The following is a 15,704-nucleotide window of genomic DNA, read 5'->3' as shown; positions in this document are numbered from 1 at the left end:
CATACTCGCCCCGCGTTGAATTTCCGCAGTGATCCGCTGCACATCCGCGGCGCTGGGACCGCCCGCCCCTGCGGCACCCGGCACCGCGGTGCCCGCCGAGAATCCCACCGCCTGCATAGCCGCAGCGCCTACATTTTCCAGCGCGTTTCGCATTGCTGCACGCAGGCCAACCCGCCCCGGGCTGTCCGGCGCTCCTGCCGCCGACGCATCCATGCGTCCGCCTGTGAACTGCCCACAACTCTCCGACGACCTATGCTACTGAATTACGCATACGTTTGCTAATTACATGCGACAAATGCGACGGGACATTAGAGACATTAGACGGGCGTGCTTGCATGGATAATTCGGCAATTTCCCGGAAATTGCCCATTTTCCAGCGGCGACCGAGTGACATATACACACAAATTGCAAGTGGCGTTCCAGGCCGCGGCGTTAATATTGCATCTTATCTTGCGCACCTACATAATGGATCCATTTACCCTTGAGCCGATAGGTGCATTGAGCGGTCATGACGACCGCGTTTGGAACGTAGCGTGGTCGCCTCAAGGTGCGTTCATCCGTGGGCGTATAGACGGGTTCAGGATCAGATCCGAATGTCATTGTTGCTGGGGTGACACCGAACGGGCTTGAGGCGACTTTCCCGCCTCAGTCCGTCGTTTGCAGGCAGCCCACAAGCCACCGTGCCCCCGGCGCCCCCCCCCTTCCCCATTGGTATCCATTTCTCGACCACCCGATCACACGCATGCCGCATCTGACCCCTATTTCCGATCCCATCATCAAGGCGACATGCTGGCGAGCTGCAGCGGCGACAAGACAGTGCGCATCTGGAGCCGCCGCCAGCCACGCCCCTCGGAGCAGGTCCCCTCATCGGCATCCGCTGTACCGCAGCCCCCGCAGCCCCCGCAGCCCCCGCAGTCGCAACCAGCACAACACCAGCAACAGCAGCTACCACCAACTCAGCAGCAGCAGCAGTGGTACTGCTCGGCGATACTGGACCAGTGCCATACGCGGACCATCCGCTCAGTGGCGTGGAGTCCCACAGGGAGGGCTCTGGCCACAGCCAGCTTTGATGCAACGGTGGCGGTGTGGGAGCTGAGCAGTGGCGTGTGGGAGCAGGTGGGTGGGCGACTGTGTGCGTAAGGAAGGGGAGGAAGCTAAGCGGGTGTCGGGGCTTGTCCGAACACTGGCAAGCGTTGTGGGAGGTACTTGGGATGCGGGGGTGCAAGGTGTGGGGTGTGCGGACGTGAGGTGCGGGGGCGGGGATGGGCGCAACTGGCACCACGATGTTCACGCCTTTTGAGCAGCTGCGTTGCATTTCTCTACGCATGCCGCATTTCACAACCTTCATCAATGCATAACCCGAAGTCGCACATAGCTGCACGCGCAGCTTTTGATCGAGCCGCAGTTCCACACCTCTGCATTACAGCATTTGCATGTGTCCGTCGCCGCCCGCCTCGGTGGCAACAGGTGGCGGAACTGGAGGGCCACGAGAATGAGGTCAAGTGTGTGGCCTGGAACCCGGACGGCCGGCTTATAGCCACATGCGGCCGCGACAGGTGCGTGCGTGCGTGCGTGCGTGCGTGCGTGCGTGCGTGCGTGCGTGCGTGCGTGCGTGCGTGCGTGCGTGCGTCTATATGTGCGTTTGAAGCCGTGATAGAGCGAGGGTTGCAACCGCGCGTGCTGGTGTGGGGACGGCGCGGGTACAGGTTTTCGTTGCAATAGCAAGATTATTGGGAGAGAGCCAGGGCGGTTAGGTACTGCACTGTATGTTGGGCCAGTGGGGCTGGCTGCTGCGAGCCCCATTAGGAATGAGCACTGTGTGGGTCTGGCTGCCTAGCGGGTGCGGGGCGGTCCTCGGTCGGCGCTGTTGTAAAGCCTGGGTGTCATGTGATCATGTCCCATGCCTTCGGCCTGTTTCCTTTCTGGTCTTGTTTCACTGGATGCTCCCGAAACCCGCAGGTCCGTATGGATTTGGGAGTCCATGCCGGGCCGGGAGTTCGAGTGCGTGGATGTAAAGCAGGTGCGTGATTCAGGGAGGAGGCGGTGTCCAATACTGTGACACAGACACGCAAACTCAGCACGTTTGTAATTCTTCCGTTCATCGCAACCTAAGTAGTTTTCCCGCAGCGTTTCGGCATGGCAGGTCAGAAACACGGTCCATGCTCCCTGTCCACGGCCAACCCCTGTCCCCACGACTCGCTGTCCCCCAGGGCCACAGCCAGGATGTCAAGGCGGTGACGTGGCACCCCAGTGGCGAGCTGCTGGTAGGTGGTCTGTGTGTGTATGCGTGTGTTCAGAAACGAAACGTATGCGTGTGTGTGTGTGTGTGTGTGTGTGTGTGTGTGTGTGTGTGTGCGTGTGTGCGGGGGGGGGGGAGGTTGTAGTTGTCCATGCAGGAGAGGAAGAGGATGTCGGCAGCCCAAACCAACCTCCATGGGAGCGGGGGCGCTTTGCAGAGGCCTTAGCGGCTTGCAGCCGTTTGGTGAAGCCGTGAAGGCGGTACGGAGTGGCCGGGCGGCGTGTCAGCGGGGCGCGTCGTGCGGGCAAGCACGTACCAGCCTCTTGGGCCAGGGGGGGGGGGGAGGAGACAGACATTATCTGTGCCTGTGCCTTGTGCCTCACCCCGTGCCTTGTGCCTGCGTCAACGACGCACCAGGTGAGCGCGGGCTACGACGACACCATCAAGCTGTGGACCTACGACGGCGACGAGTGGGGCTGCGCGCAGACACTTGGAGGTGCGTGCGTGCGTGTGTGTGTGTGTGTGTGGATGTGTACCTGCGTGCGGGCGTGTGCGCGTGCGTGCGAGCGTGCGGGGCGTGTGCGTATGTGTGGGCGTGCGGGTGTTCATGCGGGCAGGCTCCTCCTTGTCATCCTCCTTGCATTCCTCATCCTTCTGCCTCTTCTCCTCCTCCTGCGCTGCAGGCACCGGCACGGGCCACGAGTCCACGGTGTGGGACGTGTGCTGGGACCCGGTCTCCCGCGCCCGCCTCGCCTCCTGCTCTGACGACCTCACGCTCCGCCTGTGGGAGAGCCGCGCCGCGCCCACCTCCACGCCCGCCTCGGCTCCGGCTGGAGCTGCAGCGGCGGTGGTCCCTGAGGGGACGGTGGGGGGCGCGGGCGGCCCACAGGGTTTCGTGCCGTCCAGGCCCGATCTGCGCTGCGCCGTGACGCTGTCGGGCCACCACCGCCGCACCGTGTTCAGTCTGGACTGGGCGCCAACAGGGCTCATCGCGACAGGTGCGCGGCGCCCTGTTGTGAAGGGCCAACAAGCTGGCTAGACGGGGGAGGTGCGGGCACGGCGTGGGGTAGAACAGGTGATGTGTTCGCGCCTGGGTTGCGCCTGTGAGCCTGTCCCTTCTCATACTCTAGATGCTGCTACCGCAGCCTTGTTCGCGGTACTCCTTGCACGTGCCCATTCCCATTCTAATCAAGTCGCTTCTTCTCTGTATGCTGCGAATCCTAACATCACAGGAGATGGCGACGACAGCATTCTGGTGTTTGGCGAGGGCGACCCCGACATGGCCCAACTGCTACTGCGCCGCCGGGAGCAGCAGCAGCAGCAGCAGCAGCGGCAGCCGGCAGTAGCAGCTGCTACGACGTCGGACGGCGATGCTGCAATGTCAGAAGCTCCGGCGCCGGAGGGGCAGACGGCGGTGCAGGCAGGGGCGGAAGGCGTGGAGGCGGAGGAGGAGGCATCGGGGCTGCTGACACAGCCTGGGGGTCAGTGGGGTTGCTGGGCGCGTGTGGCCAAGGCACACGGCGCGGATGTTAACTGCGTGCGGTGGAACCCGGCCGAGCCCCGACTGCTGGCGTCGTGCTCCGATGATGGGCTCATCCGGCTGTGGTGGTTGCGGTGACTGGCAAGGGGGAGGGCTGCGCCGGTTGAGTTGTAGGGTATGGCAGAGACGGAGAGCATGCCGGACTGCCGGCGTCGGATGGGGGGTGGGGCTTGAAGCGAGAGAGTAGATGGTTAGGGTCGTGGCCAGGTGGTTGGTTAGGGTCGTGGGCTGCTGTGCCCGTGGCCTGCTGCGTGGGTTGCTGTGAGGAAGAGGGGAGATTGAGCAGAAGGCCAAAGCATGGAGCACTGTGTGGAGATGACGTGCATCGAGAGGACCTCGAGGCAGTGTATGGAGGTCGGCAGGCCGGGCGGGGCTGATGGGATCGAGCCACGGTGCCGCGGGTGGAATGGTACCTGGCACTGGCGGTGGGTTCTGCAATACTTTTGCATATGTACCACTGTGAGCCCTGTATACCTATTAGTACGCTGTGACAACGTTTCGCCCGCCTTGTTTATGACCTTTCTGAACAACATCCTCTCGGGGTTAGGTCTGAGTTCTGGTGCAAGCCCCGACGATATGGCCGCGACAACAACCGAGGCCGTGATATCAGCGCCGCCAGCGCCTCCCACTTGTAGCTGGACGGACCACAGCACTGGACCGTGCAAGTTGGTCGTCATTAACCATCGGGGAAGCCCGGTTCAGGTGAGGCGACGTTGCTTCTGTGAAAATGCATGGGCGCTGATGCTCCAGAAATTAAGTCAAGAAAAGAACTAATTGCCTCGGCAGTTGGTCCGAAGTCGCGCAGGGGGGGGGGTCGCCCCCCCCCCCCCTCCCCCCCTGCCAGCCCTTTCCCCGCCGCGTGTCACCATCCCCTCACCTGGCCCCCTGCCTCATCACCCCCTGCAGCTGGTGTGGCTGTCGTACGACGGCGCGGAACAGGTGTACAATGTGCTGGAGAGCGGCGCGGAGACGCACCAGGGTGGGTTAGGGTCCGTAGCAGGATGTGGGTCTTGTTACACTCTGCCCTTTGCGTGCTTAGATTTAGTTAGCAATACAACCGTAGCAGGATATGGGCATGGGGCAGATTCGTTTATGGCTATGGGCTTGGCGAGAACCGGCGAGGACCGGCGATGAACAGGGGTATGCTGGCGAGGAAGTTGCACTGCCACCACACACTGCTGTTCTGAGCAGCAGGCTTCGCACGCCCCCCCCTAGGCGTTTCCACAACTCCACGCCGCTCCTTTTCCTGCTGTCGCTGCCCCGCCGCTCCTGTCGTGCACGTGCAGACACGTACTCGACCCACGTGTGGGAGCTCAAGGATGAGGATGGCAAGCGGCTGGTACAGTACGCAGGTGCGGCCGTGCGGGGGCGAGACCGCAAGAGGTGTTGGCTCCAAGGATACAAGAACCCAGGATAAACGGGTTAACGCCTTCACTGTGCAAGGAGAGGACTTCGATGCCCAAAGGGGGAGCCTTCATGGCCTCGCCCACCCATGCCTCCTTGGCCTGACCAGACCCAGACCCACCCATGCTCCTTGTGCTTACTCGCAGGAGCCTGCTCCGTATGCCCACTTAGCATTGACTCCCTCTTAAGACTGTCCGCGCTGCTTCCGTTTGCTGTGTAACGACTCGTCCTTATGCTGTGATGCTGTCTGTGATGCTTTCATGTTGATGGCGAACGCAGGTCCGTCTGCAAAGCTGTACGTGACATCTGCCGGAGTTACCATTGTGGGCACCCCACCACCGCCTCCTGCAGATGCGCCCGGGCCTTCCGGCTCGGGTGCTGCCGGCTCCAGCTGAAAGTGATGATGGTGGAATGGTGCAGCAACTACTTGGCACGGCGCCACGGAATGGGGTGTGCCGGTATTACCGGTATGTGCCAGGAAGCATTAAACTACGGTGGCAGTCCCGCCGGGTACGGTATCCCGGGCAATGTCCTGCACACCGTCTATGAATGCGACTTTACAGGGAGGGACAGCCCGCGACCCAAGTACTGAACTGCTTTTGAAACGCGGTGGTGTATGGTGTACCCCATGGGTGTACCCCGTGGGTGCACACGCTGTATCCTGAGTGGCGAGGCGGGAGCAGCGTGCGTCAAGTTGGATGCGGGGTCTGGGGGAAGGCAAGCACAGTATGATGGGCACCATCCTGCGGCGTTAGTTATGCGTGGTCTGTGCCTTGACGTGTGAGCACTCGGCGCTCCGTGTGTGAGGGAGCCCAGGATGGCAAATCATCTGCGGTGCTTACCTTGACCCCTCCTCAGGAGGCAGGAGGCAGCAGGGGAGGCAGCGTGATGTGTTATGAGGGCCGGGCTGCATCCGGGGGCAAGTGCTGAGGGCAGGCGCCAAACGGATGATGCTAAGCGTTTGGGCAATGCATGCATGGCAAGCACGCGTCATTCTGGGACCTCCCTTGTCACACGGGCTTGGGCCCGAGAGTACAGCTCGTCCCGGGGAGCACAATCAGACCAAGAAGGGGCCTCGATGAAGGCAAAACTGTCACCATCCAGGATCGAACTGGAGACCTCTCGCGTTCCCACGGTTGTGAGGCGAATGTGATAACCAACTACACCATGGTGACTCAGGTGATGTCTACAGTGACAAACATAATGTACATCACATAGTTTTGCACCCCTCCCCCTTCCCTAGCGCTCCACGCCTTCCTTCGACGGTAAGGCACCGCCTGTAAGAGGGGACGCCTCCCCTGCCCCGCAATACGTTCTCACTTGGAAGGAAAGCGTGGAGCGCCAGGGGAGGGGGGAGGAGGACTGTGCGTGCATCACCAATTGCCTTTTGTCCTTGGAGGCACCCCATAGACTGGAGCAGGGGATGCTGGTGTTCATGACCCCTTGCCCCCACACCAAGGGATGCCTTGGCATGGGCATATGGATGGGAGCAGGGGAGCCCTGAGTATCAGCCTGGTCTTCCTACACGGCTTGTGTGAGGCGTGCCGGTGGAATAGAGTACCACAGCACCCTGCGGGTGGCAGGTGCCGCCAGCCGCAGGCAGGGGGAATGGCAGGGGCGTGCACGTGCATCTTTGGCGGGCTGCACAAAATTCCAAAAACTAAGTACACACACGTTGAGCCGATGCTGCAATACGTGAGCACCATAATTAGCTCAGAGCAAGGCGATTTGACGAGATCGTAGCAGAAATCCTTCTATCGTTGCCGAACAACGACACCGGGGCTTTCTTTCTCGTGCATATGACCTGAAGACTGAGTATACTACTATTAAAAATGGAAGGCCTGGAGGCGGTCGGCGAATGGACCGCCGCAATGAAGTCGGAGGAGGGGCGCGAGCATTTCCTGGAGAGCGGGGGGCTTGAACAAGCTGCTCAGACATTTAAGGATGCCGTGGCTGATGCGAGGTTCGTGGACTTTGTGCAGCACCTCTCGACACGTCCCGGTCCACCTCGCGCCTGTGCTTGCTTGACCCGCTCGCACTCGACCTCTCTCACTCGACCCGCTCGCGCATGCTTTACACCTTCCCAGCAGGCCGCCGGCGCAGCTGGTGCCACTATGTCGCCTGCTGCGTAACTGCGTTCCGCTTGGGCCGGCGGCGGTGGAGACGCTTCTGGACGCGGACGTCGTCGGCACCGCCTGCCGCCTGGTCTGCTCCGCCCTCCCGGACCCCCAGCCCGCATCGGGGCCCGCAGCAGCGCCAGCCTCCTCATCGCAATCGCCTCCAAGCCCGCATGGAGCGGAGATGGACGAAGCTACACTGCAGCTGCTGGCAGCTGCCACGCAGCTCCTTGCCAACCTGGCCAACTCGGGGGTGGAGGCCGCGGAGGCGGTGTGGGCGGCGGGCTGGTCGGCGGGGGCGCTGCTGCGGCTGGTGGCGCACCCCTCAGGTGCGGGGGTACGGCGGGGGTGCGGCAGGGGTGCGTGACTACCAGCTGTGCAATAATAAGTCATGCGCTTGGCCGGTAAACTCTGCATGGGTACATTCATCCGTTAGGGTTGTGACGAGTTTGGGGTCATACGCGCTCACACCCAGAGAACAGGGGAATGCGGGCGTGGGAGGGTTTGCAAATACCAGGCCAAACTAGAAACGGAGGCGAACGCTATCTTGCCCTCGCCCCACCTCTCAAATAATCACTTCGTTCTCCATGAACGGCCACCCTCCTACTTTGGGCTGGTATCTTCAACCCCCTTCCATGTTTCCCCTGCTCCTGTTGGCATCACGGCGCGCCTTGACCGCTCACGGGCGCCGCTCAATCCTTTTCCTTGCGCAATGCTGGCGCGTGCGCACGCAGGCAAGCTGCACGAGCCCGCCGCACTCATCTTGTACGCGTGCTGCCGCCAGTGCTACGACTGCAGCCGCGCGCTGTGCGGCCTGGCTGGCAGTAGCGGCAGTAGCGGCAGTAGCAGGGGCGACGGGCAGGCGGGAGGCTGCAGCAGCAGTGGCCGTAGCGGCCAGCCTGCAGCGGCAGCAGCAGCGGCAGCAACGTCAGCATCTTCCACGCCGCCAAACCATGCAGGTGCAGGTGCATGTGCGGGCGCGGAGGAGGTTGGAGCGGCTCGCGCGGTGTGGGAGGCGCTCCTGCGGCGCCAGCTGGAGGACCACCGGCGGCAGGCGGCCGGCGGCGGCGGGCCGCGCGACGGCGGCCACCAGGCAAACAGTCAGCAGTGGACGTCGCTGCTGGTCGGCTGCGTGGCGCTGAGGCAGGGGCTGCTACAGCCGCTGCTGGCACTCCTCAGCGGCTGTAGCAGTCCCGGCGCCGCTCGGGCGCCCGCTCCCGCTCCTGCTGCGGTTGTGGCTGCGGGGACTGCCCCTGCAGCTGAGGCCGCTGCTGCCGTGCCTGCTGCTGAGGCGGCAGAGGGGACCCCAGGCGACGACGGCGCCGCGGCCGTCACAGCTGCCCGCGGCTTCCTGTGCCCACTGGTGCTACACCTGGTGGCGGTGGAGATGCTGGAACTCAAGGGCGGGGCGGCCGTGGATCTGGAATCCTCGGAAAAATCCCCGAGCTCCCGGATCCAAGCCGGATCCAGCACGGGCGTGGAGCAGCTTCCGCCGCCGCCGCCGGTAGCGCGGCCGCTGTGCGCCGCGCTGCTGTGTGCGGCCGAGGTCGCTGTGGCGGCGGCGCGTGCGTGCGCGCGGCGCGGCGGGGCCAGCGGCAGTGCTGCCGCCGCCGGGGTGGAGGGCCGGGCTGGCAGCGAGCGCGAGCACCAGCAGGCGCAGGGGCAGGGGCTGGAGCAGGGGCAGGGGCTGGAGGAGGTGGCACCGCTGGAAGCTGTGCTTGAGGCTGCACTGGAGGTGGGGCTCCGTGACTCAGAGAGATTGCAATCTGCACTGTGTCCTGCGTTCTGCTGCCCAGCAAAGCAGCGTGGCTGATACACATAGCATGCGCCACATGCGATGCACGGCGCATCCCCAACCCCCACCACCCATCACCGCATATCTTCTCGCCGCTGCTGCCTCGCCCGCGGCCCGCTTCTGTCCACTCCTCTGTCCGCAGGTCCTCAAGTCCGTCACGCAGCGCGAGGACGGCGGCCGAGCGCTGGCCGGCGGGATAGACCTGGCGGAGTGGCTGCTGCTAACCAACAGTGACAGCAGCAGCAGTAGCAGTAGCAGTAGCAGTAGCAGTCATGGCGTTGGTACCCAGGCGTCGAGCGGCGACGACGCGGCGGGGGCTGCAGCGGCAGGCGCGCCCTCGGCGGCGGGGGCGGGGGCGGTGACAGTGCCGGCGCAGCTGCTAGGCATGCTGGCGGCGCTGCAGCCGGCGGCGGCGGCGCGGACCAAGGCGCGGTCGACGCTGCCGCCGCCAATGGTCATGGATCTGCGTACGGGAGCGACTGAGGCGGCGCCGCCGCCACCCGAGGGCGCGCCGCCACAGGACCGGCCGGTGGTTGAGCTGCCAGCGGCACTGGAACGGTTGGCGGTTGGTTTTCCAGCTGGCGCGTCTGCAACGCCGTACATCGGTTACCGCGGCGACCTGGTGGCGGTTGTTGCCAACGGCTGCTTCCGGCGGCCGACGGTTACATCAGCAGTTGTTCGGTTGGGCGGTTTGGAGCTGCTGCTGGCGCAGACACACCTGGACGAGCGGAGTCCGCTGGCGCGGGAGTGGGCGCTGTGGGGCGTGAGGAACATGGCCGAGGGCAGCGAGGAGGTGGGTGTGGGTGAGGGCTGGGTGCGACACGGTTGGTGGCGCGAGCTGTGGAGAGCAGGGGGGCTTGGCGGTCCATGAAAAGAGGCGTGTTCCCTGTGGCAAGTCACTGCCCTAGTTCTGTCCTACAGCCTTACTCTCGTCGTGAATCTTAGATTCTCCTCTCCACATACGTACAACCACAACAAGCGCCTACACCTCGTCGTCCCTCTCCCTCTCCCCGCTCTAGGCCCCTCCCCCTCCCCGAACTAGCATGGCTGACCGGTCCTGCTTCCTTGTGTCACTTTGTTTCTTATGGGTTTCTTACTGTGAATGGACACAATGGCCCCCTAAAACAACACACGCAGGTCCAGGCACGTATTGCGGGACTGGAGCTGCAGACCACGGTGGAAACGCCCGAGCTGCAGCAGCTGGGCCTCAGGCTGGAGCTTGACAAGGCCACGGGTAAAATGAAGGTGGGTGGTGACTGTGTGGGTGTGGGGGGAGGGTGTTGTTTTCACCATTCCCAGTACGAGACCAGAGACGCCCAGACGCAGGACAAGATATGATAGATGGTTCAAAATGGGGGAGGGGTCCAGGTAATTCATTCCGCAACGCAAGGCAATGCAGAGGACACGAACCCGAGGCAGTCCAGCCCGTTGAGCGCCAAGGAGGTGTGGTCTTAACCTTTGCCTAGGGCGCCCTTAAGCCTGGGGGCGTGCGGCAGCGGAGAAAGGGGAAGGGGCTATGCATAGTGCACAAGGGAAATAATTGTGTGTGAGGGAGGCCGGCAGCAAGTGGTGAGGGCGGTCGACACGGTTGGTCGGTTTCCTTGGGGGTCCCAGTTGGCACGGCACACATTCGTCCTAGGAAACCGTTTCAGGCCTATCATGGCTTGCGATCGCGCCTGTATGTTTTCGTTTCCTCCTCCCACTGCGCTCCGCAAGTCCCATGTGTGTCCATAACTCCCAACGCGGTACCTCTCGCCACCCCCGCTACTGCATTGCGCCCAGGTGACCAAAACCGAGGAGGCCGAGGAGGTGCTCAGGCGGGGCGCGCCGCCGCCGCCGCCGCCGCAGTAGATACCGTAGAGCTGCAGTCGGGGATGCACAGCTTGCAGCAGCTGCTGCTGCGCGGTGCTGGTGGCAGCCGCGGCGTTTGAAGCAGCGGAGCGGGCGGCGGTGGAGGCAGCCAACTAGCGACTGGCCACGTACCCCAGTGGCCATGGCGTTGTTGCAATTGCAGCCAGCGACAGTGCCCATCGAGTGCTTCATTTCAGCATGGGGAGGCCGACTCCAAGAGGCGACATGCGACATTGTGACAGCGGCACAGGCTACAGGCAGCGCGTGCTGGGTTTGGGTGTTGCAGACTTGGGATACACATGTTACATTCCGCACGCGGCATTTGGGCAATGCGGAGGAGATGGCGAGGCGAGGCTGCTGAGTCCGTCGAAGGCTGAGTGGCCAGCGCCGGCTTGAAGCGAAATGGGCGGCTGGCTGTGAGCTTGCGTGCTGGCTTCACCGGCTTCACTGGCTTCACCGCGGGGAGCACACGGCGCAGGCGGAAAGGTGTGTTTGTTGCGACAGGGTTCAAGCATTCGGGGGATAGCTTGGGTTGTAGTGTTGGAGTGGGGGGAGGGATGAATCAGTACGGCCACCGGGAGCCAGGATTCGGGGAACGTGCGGGTCCCAGTCGGGTGCTTTGTGACCCCCCACCGCGCCCGGACATCGGATTGAGTGTCGCGGTCGGGGCGGCAACTGGGTTTTTCCCCACAAGCCCTGAAGCTTGCAATTGTAATTATGATTCTTCAGAGCGGGACGACTGGCGAAAACACGTCTGGCTGCGCGGAGGGAAGTCGGTCGCGAGGGGCGCGCCGACTGCTGACCCTCCGTCTTCCGCGCACTCCCCGAACAAGAGCCCCGACCCCACGCGCTTACATACTAAACTTTCATTCATCAGATACTTGCAACATAAAAAATATACTCTTATTTACGGCGTTGGTCAACTGCATTACAAGCACGCTTTCAGTGAAACTGCGTTCGGTTTGCCTATCAGCAAAGTCCCCGGCGCAACTAGTTTATTGACTCACAACACGATTAGCAGGATGCCTGCGCCGCGATGGAAGCGTTTGTGACACGAGGTGCGCTGCGGGTCAAGCAAGCGCGGGTTGGGAAGTTGGCCGGTGCGGGCGACAAGTGGTTCCAGTGTGTGCGCAAACAATAGAGCTACGTGTGATTACTGAATGTGGAGAAGAGCGGGTGCAAAACTCGGGGCGCTGGCGCCGCGGCACCTTGCGGGACACGAGCAGTCACAAGCGATATGAGCCTTGATATTGTGTCCCGGTCCCCTCTTACAGGCGTGTATGTCTCGGGCTACTCATAGTAGCTCTTCAGCCTGCCCTGCGGGTCGGCTTCGCCTTTCCAGAGCGCGGATGGTGCGCGCATCCGTCGCCCGCAATCGGCCCTTGCAAACGGGGTCGCTAGCGTGGCTGGTGCTCTTGACTTTCTCGCTAGCATGGGTCACTATTCCAGTTTCAGGTATGTCTGCGCGGAAGCCCAAAGGCTGTTCGTGTGTTTTTGCGGGGCCGCGTGTGGGCCATTCGTGGGCCATCGAGCCAGGCTTGCCTATGCGGCGCGACTTGCGGACGCCATGCATACCTCTGTTCTTTTACCTCAGGGGGAGATCACAATAGTTCGCGTGTGGTCATGTCGCCAAAACCCCAATCCCCCAATTGGCCCGAATCCACCCAACCCCTCCCGCTCCACCTCGTGCTCGCCCTTTCCGGCACTTTCCCCAACCCACATACAACAGACGCCCTCCAGTTCCCGGTCAACGTGTCCGTCACCTCCTCCGCCGCGACCGACGCGCCCAGCGCCATTGCCTATATTGGCGCGCTGCTTGACGTCCTCTGGAACGTGCCATGGCAGCCCAACTGCATTAACGACACGCGCCGCAGCTACGATGCGCCCTGGCCCAGCCGATGTGCCCTACCAGCCGTACAGTACGGTTACTACGATGAGACGTACATCGACGCGACGGTGTACAGCGGCAACTCGCTGCGGCCATTCTACAGCACCTGCCGCTACCCGGCGAGCTCCGACCCCTACGCGTTCCTGGAGCCCTACTCGATGCCATGGGTTGACGACTTCGGCATCTACCAGCCGGTCCTGGATGGATTTGACATGTGGTGGGGTTTCACCGTGAACACAGTCGATAGCAATTTGAAGTGGATAGACCCGGCCTGGACAGCGCAGGGCGCGTGGCTGGGTGGTCAAGACTTTCGCGACGCGGTCTGGAACTTCGGCACGCATTATTGCAGCTGGCCATTCGTTGAATGCAGCAGCTGCGAGAACTACGACATCGCGGACCCATATGATCCGGATAAGATAGCAAATGGCATCGTGCCGGCGGTCATCACGGCCCTGGATTTCCGCAATGCCTCGCTGTACATCTATTACCTTGACTTTGGCATGTTCCCGGCCGGCTCTCTCGACAACGTCTGGTACCTGTGAGTTAGCGTACAAGCTGTATGCGGGGGGCGGGTTTGGCGGGGAAGGCAGGGAAGGGACGGGAAGGCACGAAAGGGAAGGCATGAAGGACCGCTGGAACGCGGCACGGCCTCCTGGGTCCCAATAGGGCTCCACACCCCTCTTGACCTCCCCCCCCACTCGATCTTACCCCCGCGCCCCCGCGCCCCTCTTCCAACACTTCGCAGGAACCTCGCATACAACTTCATCGGCGGCCCGCTGCCAGCCAACCTGCCCACCCTCTTGCCCAGCCTGCAGCACCTGGCCCTCGACCACTGCCGCGCTACGCCCGACGTGCGCGGTACGGCATCGCTGCAGTACGGCTGGCAGCAGTACCCCTCCACCGGGCAGCCGTACGAGTACTGCAGCGACGGTGACGTAACCGGCAGTGATGGTACTGAGTACGTGATCAGCGGCATGATCCCGGATGAGTGGGGCGATGCGGTGGCGGCGGCGGCGAGCGACAGCAGCCTGCCATGGGCCAACCTGCGGACTGTGTGAGTTGTCGGCGTGTGTGATTGTGCTTGAGTTTGTGATTGTGTTGGAGTTTGTGATTGTGTTGGAAAGGAAGCACTTCAAGGGGAAGGGTCGACACTGTACGTGCGATTTTGTGCGTGCGCGTGCGCGTGCGCGTGATGTGCGCAGCAGTGTGTTCAAGTGGTGGGTGGGAGCTGTGGGGACCTTGGGTCAAGTCCGTAGTCTCGGCCGCACCGAGCGGCGTGCCTGACCCCTCCCCCCCCCATTCCCCCCCCCTCCCCCGATGCCTCCCCTTGGCCTCCCCTGCCCTCTCTGCTCCTCCCCACCCCGCACACACACACACAGACGGCTGTCCAACCAGGCCCTGTACGGCCCCATCCCGGAGGGCCTGCGAAGCGCCTCCAGTAGCATCAGCAGCTGGCGCCTGCAGGGCAACACGGAGCTGTGCGGCCCTCTGCCGGAGTTCGCCGCCCCCATCAACTCGCTGCTCTACCTAGGCACCAAACTCGGCACCCACACCTGGGTCTGGCACGATCCAGCCGACCACACCCAGGGCGGCGAATGTCTGGCGCCGCCGCCGCCGCCCTCGCCGCCGTCGCCAAGGCCGCCCCGGCCGCCGCCGCTACCGCCCAGCCCGCCGCCTCCATTGCTGCCGCCCAGCCCGCCCGTCCCGCCGCCCAGTCCTCCTTCCCCGCCGTCGCCGCCGCCGTCACCACCGGAGCCGCCCAGCCCGCCGCCCCTTCCGCCATCGCCGCCATCGCCAACCCCGGTTGCCCGCTGCATTCAAGTTGGAGGGATCTGTGACTCGCCGTCTCCGATGCCACCGTCTCCCAGACCTCCTCAACCGCCCTCTCCGCCACCGCCGCCGCCGCGGCCGCCACCCAGAGCGCCGCGCCCGTCACCGCCCTTCCACCCACCCAGCCCAGATAGCCCGCCCGCCTCTTCTGTGCCGCCCAGCCCCGAGCCCCCCTCGCCGAAGCCACCCAGCCCGGCGCCGCCCAGCCCGGCGCCGCCCAGCCCCCCGCCCCCCAGCCCCGCACCACCATCCCCGGCCCCGCCCTCACCAGCACCACCCTCGCCCCAGCCGCCCAGCCCCGTGCCTCCGCAGCCGCCTTCCCCCGTCCCTCCTTCGCCCAAGCCGCCCAGCCCTGCGCCTCCATCCCCGGTACCTCCGTCCCCCGCTCCGCCCAGCCCCGCACCGCCCAGCCCCGCCCCACCTAACCCTGCGCCGCCCAGCCCGGCCCCCCCTCTGCCTCCCTCCCCGGAGCCTCCCAGCCCAGCCCCTCCTTCGCCCGAGCCGCCCAGCCCTGCGCCTCCGTCCCCGGCGCCCCCGTCCCCCGCTCCTCCCAGCCCTGCGCCGCCCAGCCCTGCTCCTCCCGCGCCTCCCTCTCCGGAGCCTCCCAGCCCGGCCCCTCCTTCGCCCGAGCCGCCCAGCCCTGCGCCTCCGTCCCCGGCGCCCCCGTCCCCCGCTCCTCCCAGCCCTGCGCCGCCCAGCCCTGCTCCTCCCGCGCCTCCCTCTCCGGAGCCTCCCAGCCCGGCCCCTCCTTCGCCCGAGCCGCCCAGCCCTGCGCCTCCCAGCCCAGCCCCACCGTCCCCGGAGCCTCCCAGCCCCAGTCCACCTGCACCCCCTTCTCCAGAGCCGCCGAGCCCTGCCCCACCCAGTCCCTTCCCGCCGTCGCCTCAGCCGCCTAGCCCGGAGCCGCCCAGCCCGGCCCCTCCAAGCCCTGTACCTCCGTCTCCGGCACCGCCGTCTCCGGCTCCTCCCTCCCCCGAGCCTCCCAGCCCCGAGCCTCCCAGCCCTGCGCCGCCGTCCCGGAGCCGCCCAGCCCGGCGCCT

General features: G+C 64.3%; 4 protein-coding genes across 5 annotated transcripts in view; all 4 read left to right on the top strand.

Moving 5' to 3' along the window:
* The first annotated feature begins 14 nt into the window (after positions 1-14).
* CHLRE_08g374400v5 (uncharacterized protein) lies at positions 15-4,263 on the top strand. Of its 2 annotated transcripts, none has more exons than XM_043065138.1 (8): positions 15-547; positions 782-1,116; positions 1,468-1,556; positions 1,960-2,020; positions 2,211-2,264; positions 2,657-2,735; positions 2,923-3,237; positions 3,472-4,263. In XM_043065138.1, exons 1-8 carry the CDS (start codon positions 466-468, stop codon positions 3,855-3,857), a joined length of 1,401 nt encoding a protein of 466 aa, XP_042922140.1. In that variant the 5' UTR covers positions 15-465; the 3' UTR covers positions 3,858-4,263. The 2 variants fall into 2 exon arrangements, with proteins under 2 accessions (XP_042922140.1, XP_042922139.1); XM_043065139.1 differs by having other exon boundaries at positions 255-547.
* Positions 4,264-4,324: 61 nt separating this feature from the next.
* On the top strand, positions 4,325-6,372 carry CHLRE_08g374350v5 (uncharacterized protein). Its single transcript, XM_001694230.2, has 4 exons — positions 4,325-4,481; positions 4,686-4,758; positions 5,066-5,131; positions 5,463-6,372. The coding sequence occupies exons 1-4, from the start codon at positions 4,356-4,358 to the stop codon at positions 5,576-5,578; spliced, it is 381 nt and encodes a 126-aa protein (XP_001694282.2). The 5' UTR covers positions 4,325-4,355; the 3' UTR covers positions 5,579-6,372.
* Positions 6,373-6,874: 502 nt separating this feature from the next.
* Positions 6,875-11,673, top strand: CHLRE_08g374300v5 (uncharacterized protein). Its single transcript, XM_001694231.2, has 6 exons — positions 6,875-7,146; positions 7,274-7,629; positions 8,035-9,035; positions 9,238-9,888; positions 10,233-10,340; positions 10,878-11,673. The coding sequence occupies exons 1-6, from the start codon at positions 7,016-7,018 to the stop codon at positions 10,944-10,946; spliced, it is 2,316 nt and encodes a 771-aa protein (XP_001694283.2). The 5' UTR covers positions 6,875-7,015; the 3' UTR covers positions 10,947-11,673.
* Positions 11,674-11,814: 141 nt separating this feature from the next.
* CHLRE_08g374250v5 (uncharacterized protein) overlaps positions 11,815-15,704 on the top strand; it is a 13,835-nt gene continuing 9,945 nt past the window's right edge. Inside the window, exons 1-5 of the mRNA XM_043065137.1 lie at positions 11,815-12,004; positions 12,221-12,401; positions 12,676-13,372; positions 13,580-13,888; positions 14,214-15,033. Coding sequence (XP_042922138.1) covers positions 12,296-12,401; positions 12,676-13,372; positions 13,580-13,888; positions 14,214-15,033 — 1,932 coding nt within the window. The 5' untranslated portion in view covers positions 11,815-12,004; positions 12,221-12,295. The remainder of the gene's footprint in view (positions 12,005-12,220; positions 12,402-12,675; positions 13,373-13,579; positions 13,889-14,213; positions 15,034-15,704) is intronic.

Source organism: Chlamydomonas reinhardtii, chromosome 8, assembly GCF_000002595.2.
Source record: "Chlamydomonas reinhardtii strain CC-503 cw92 mt+ chromosome 8, whole genome shotgun sequence".
Classification (NCBI taxonomy): domain Eukaryota; kingdom Viridiplantae; phylum Chlorophyta; class Chlorophyceae; order Chlamydomonadales; family Chlamydomonadaceae; genus Chlamydomonas; species Chlamydomonas reinhardtii.
Note: the sequence above shows the minus strand (reverse complement) of the source record. Positions and strands in the feature narration are given on the sequence as shown.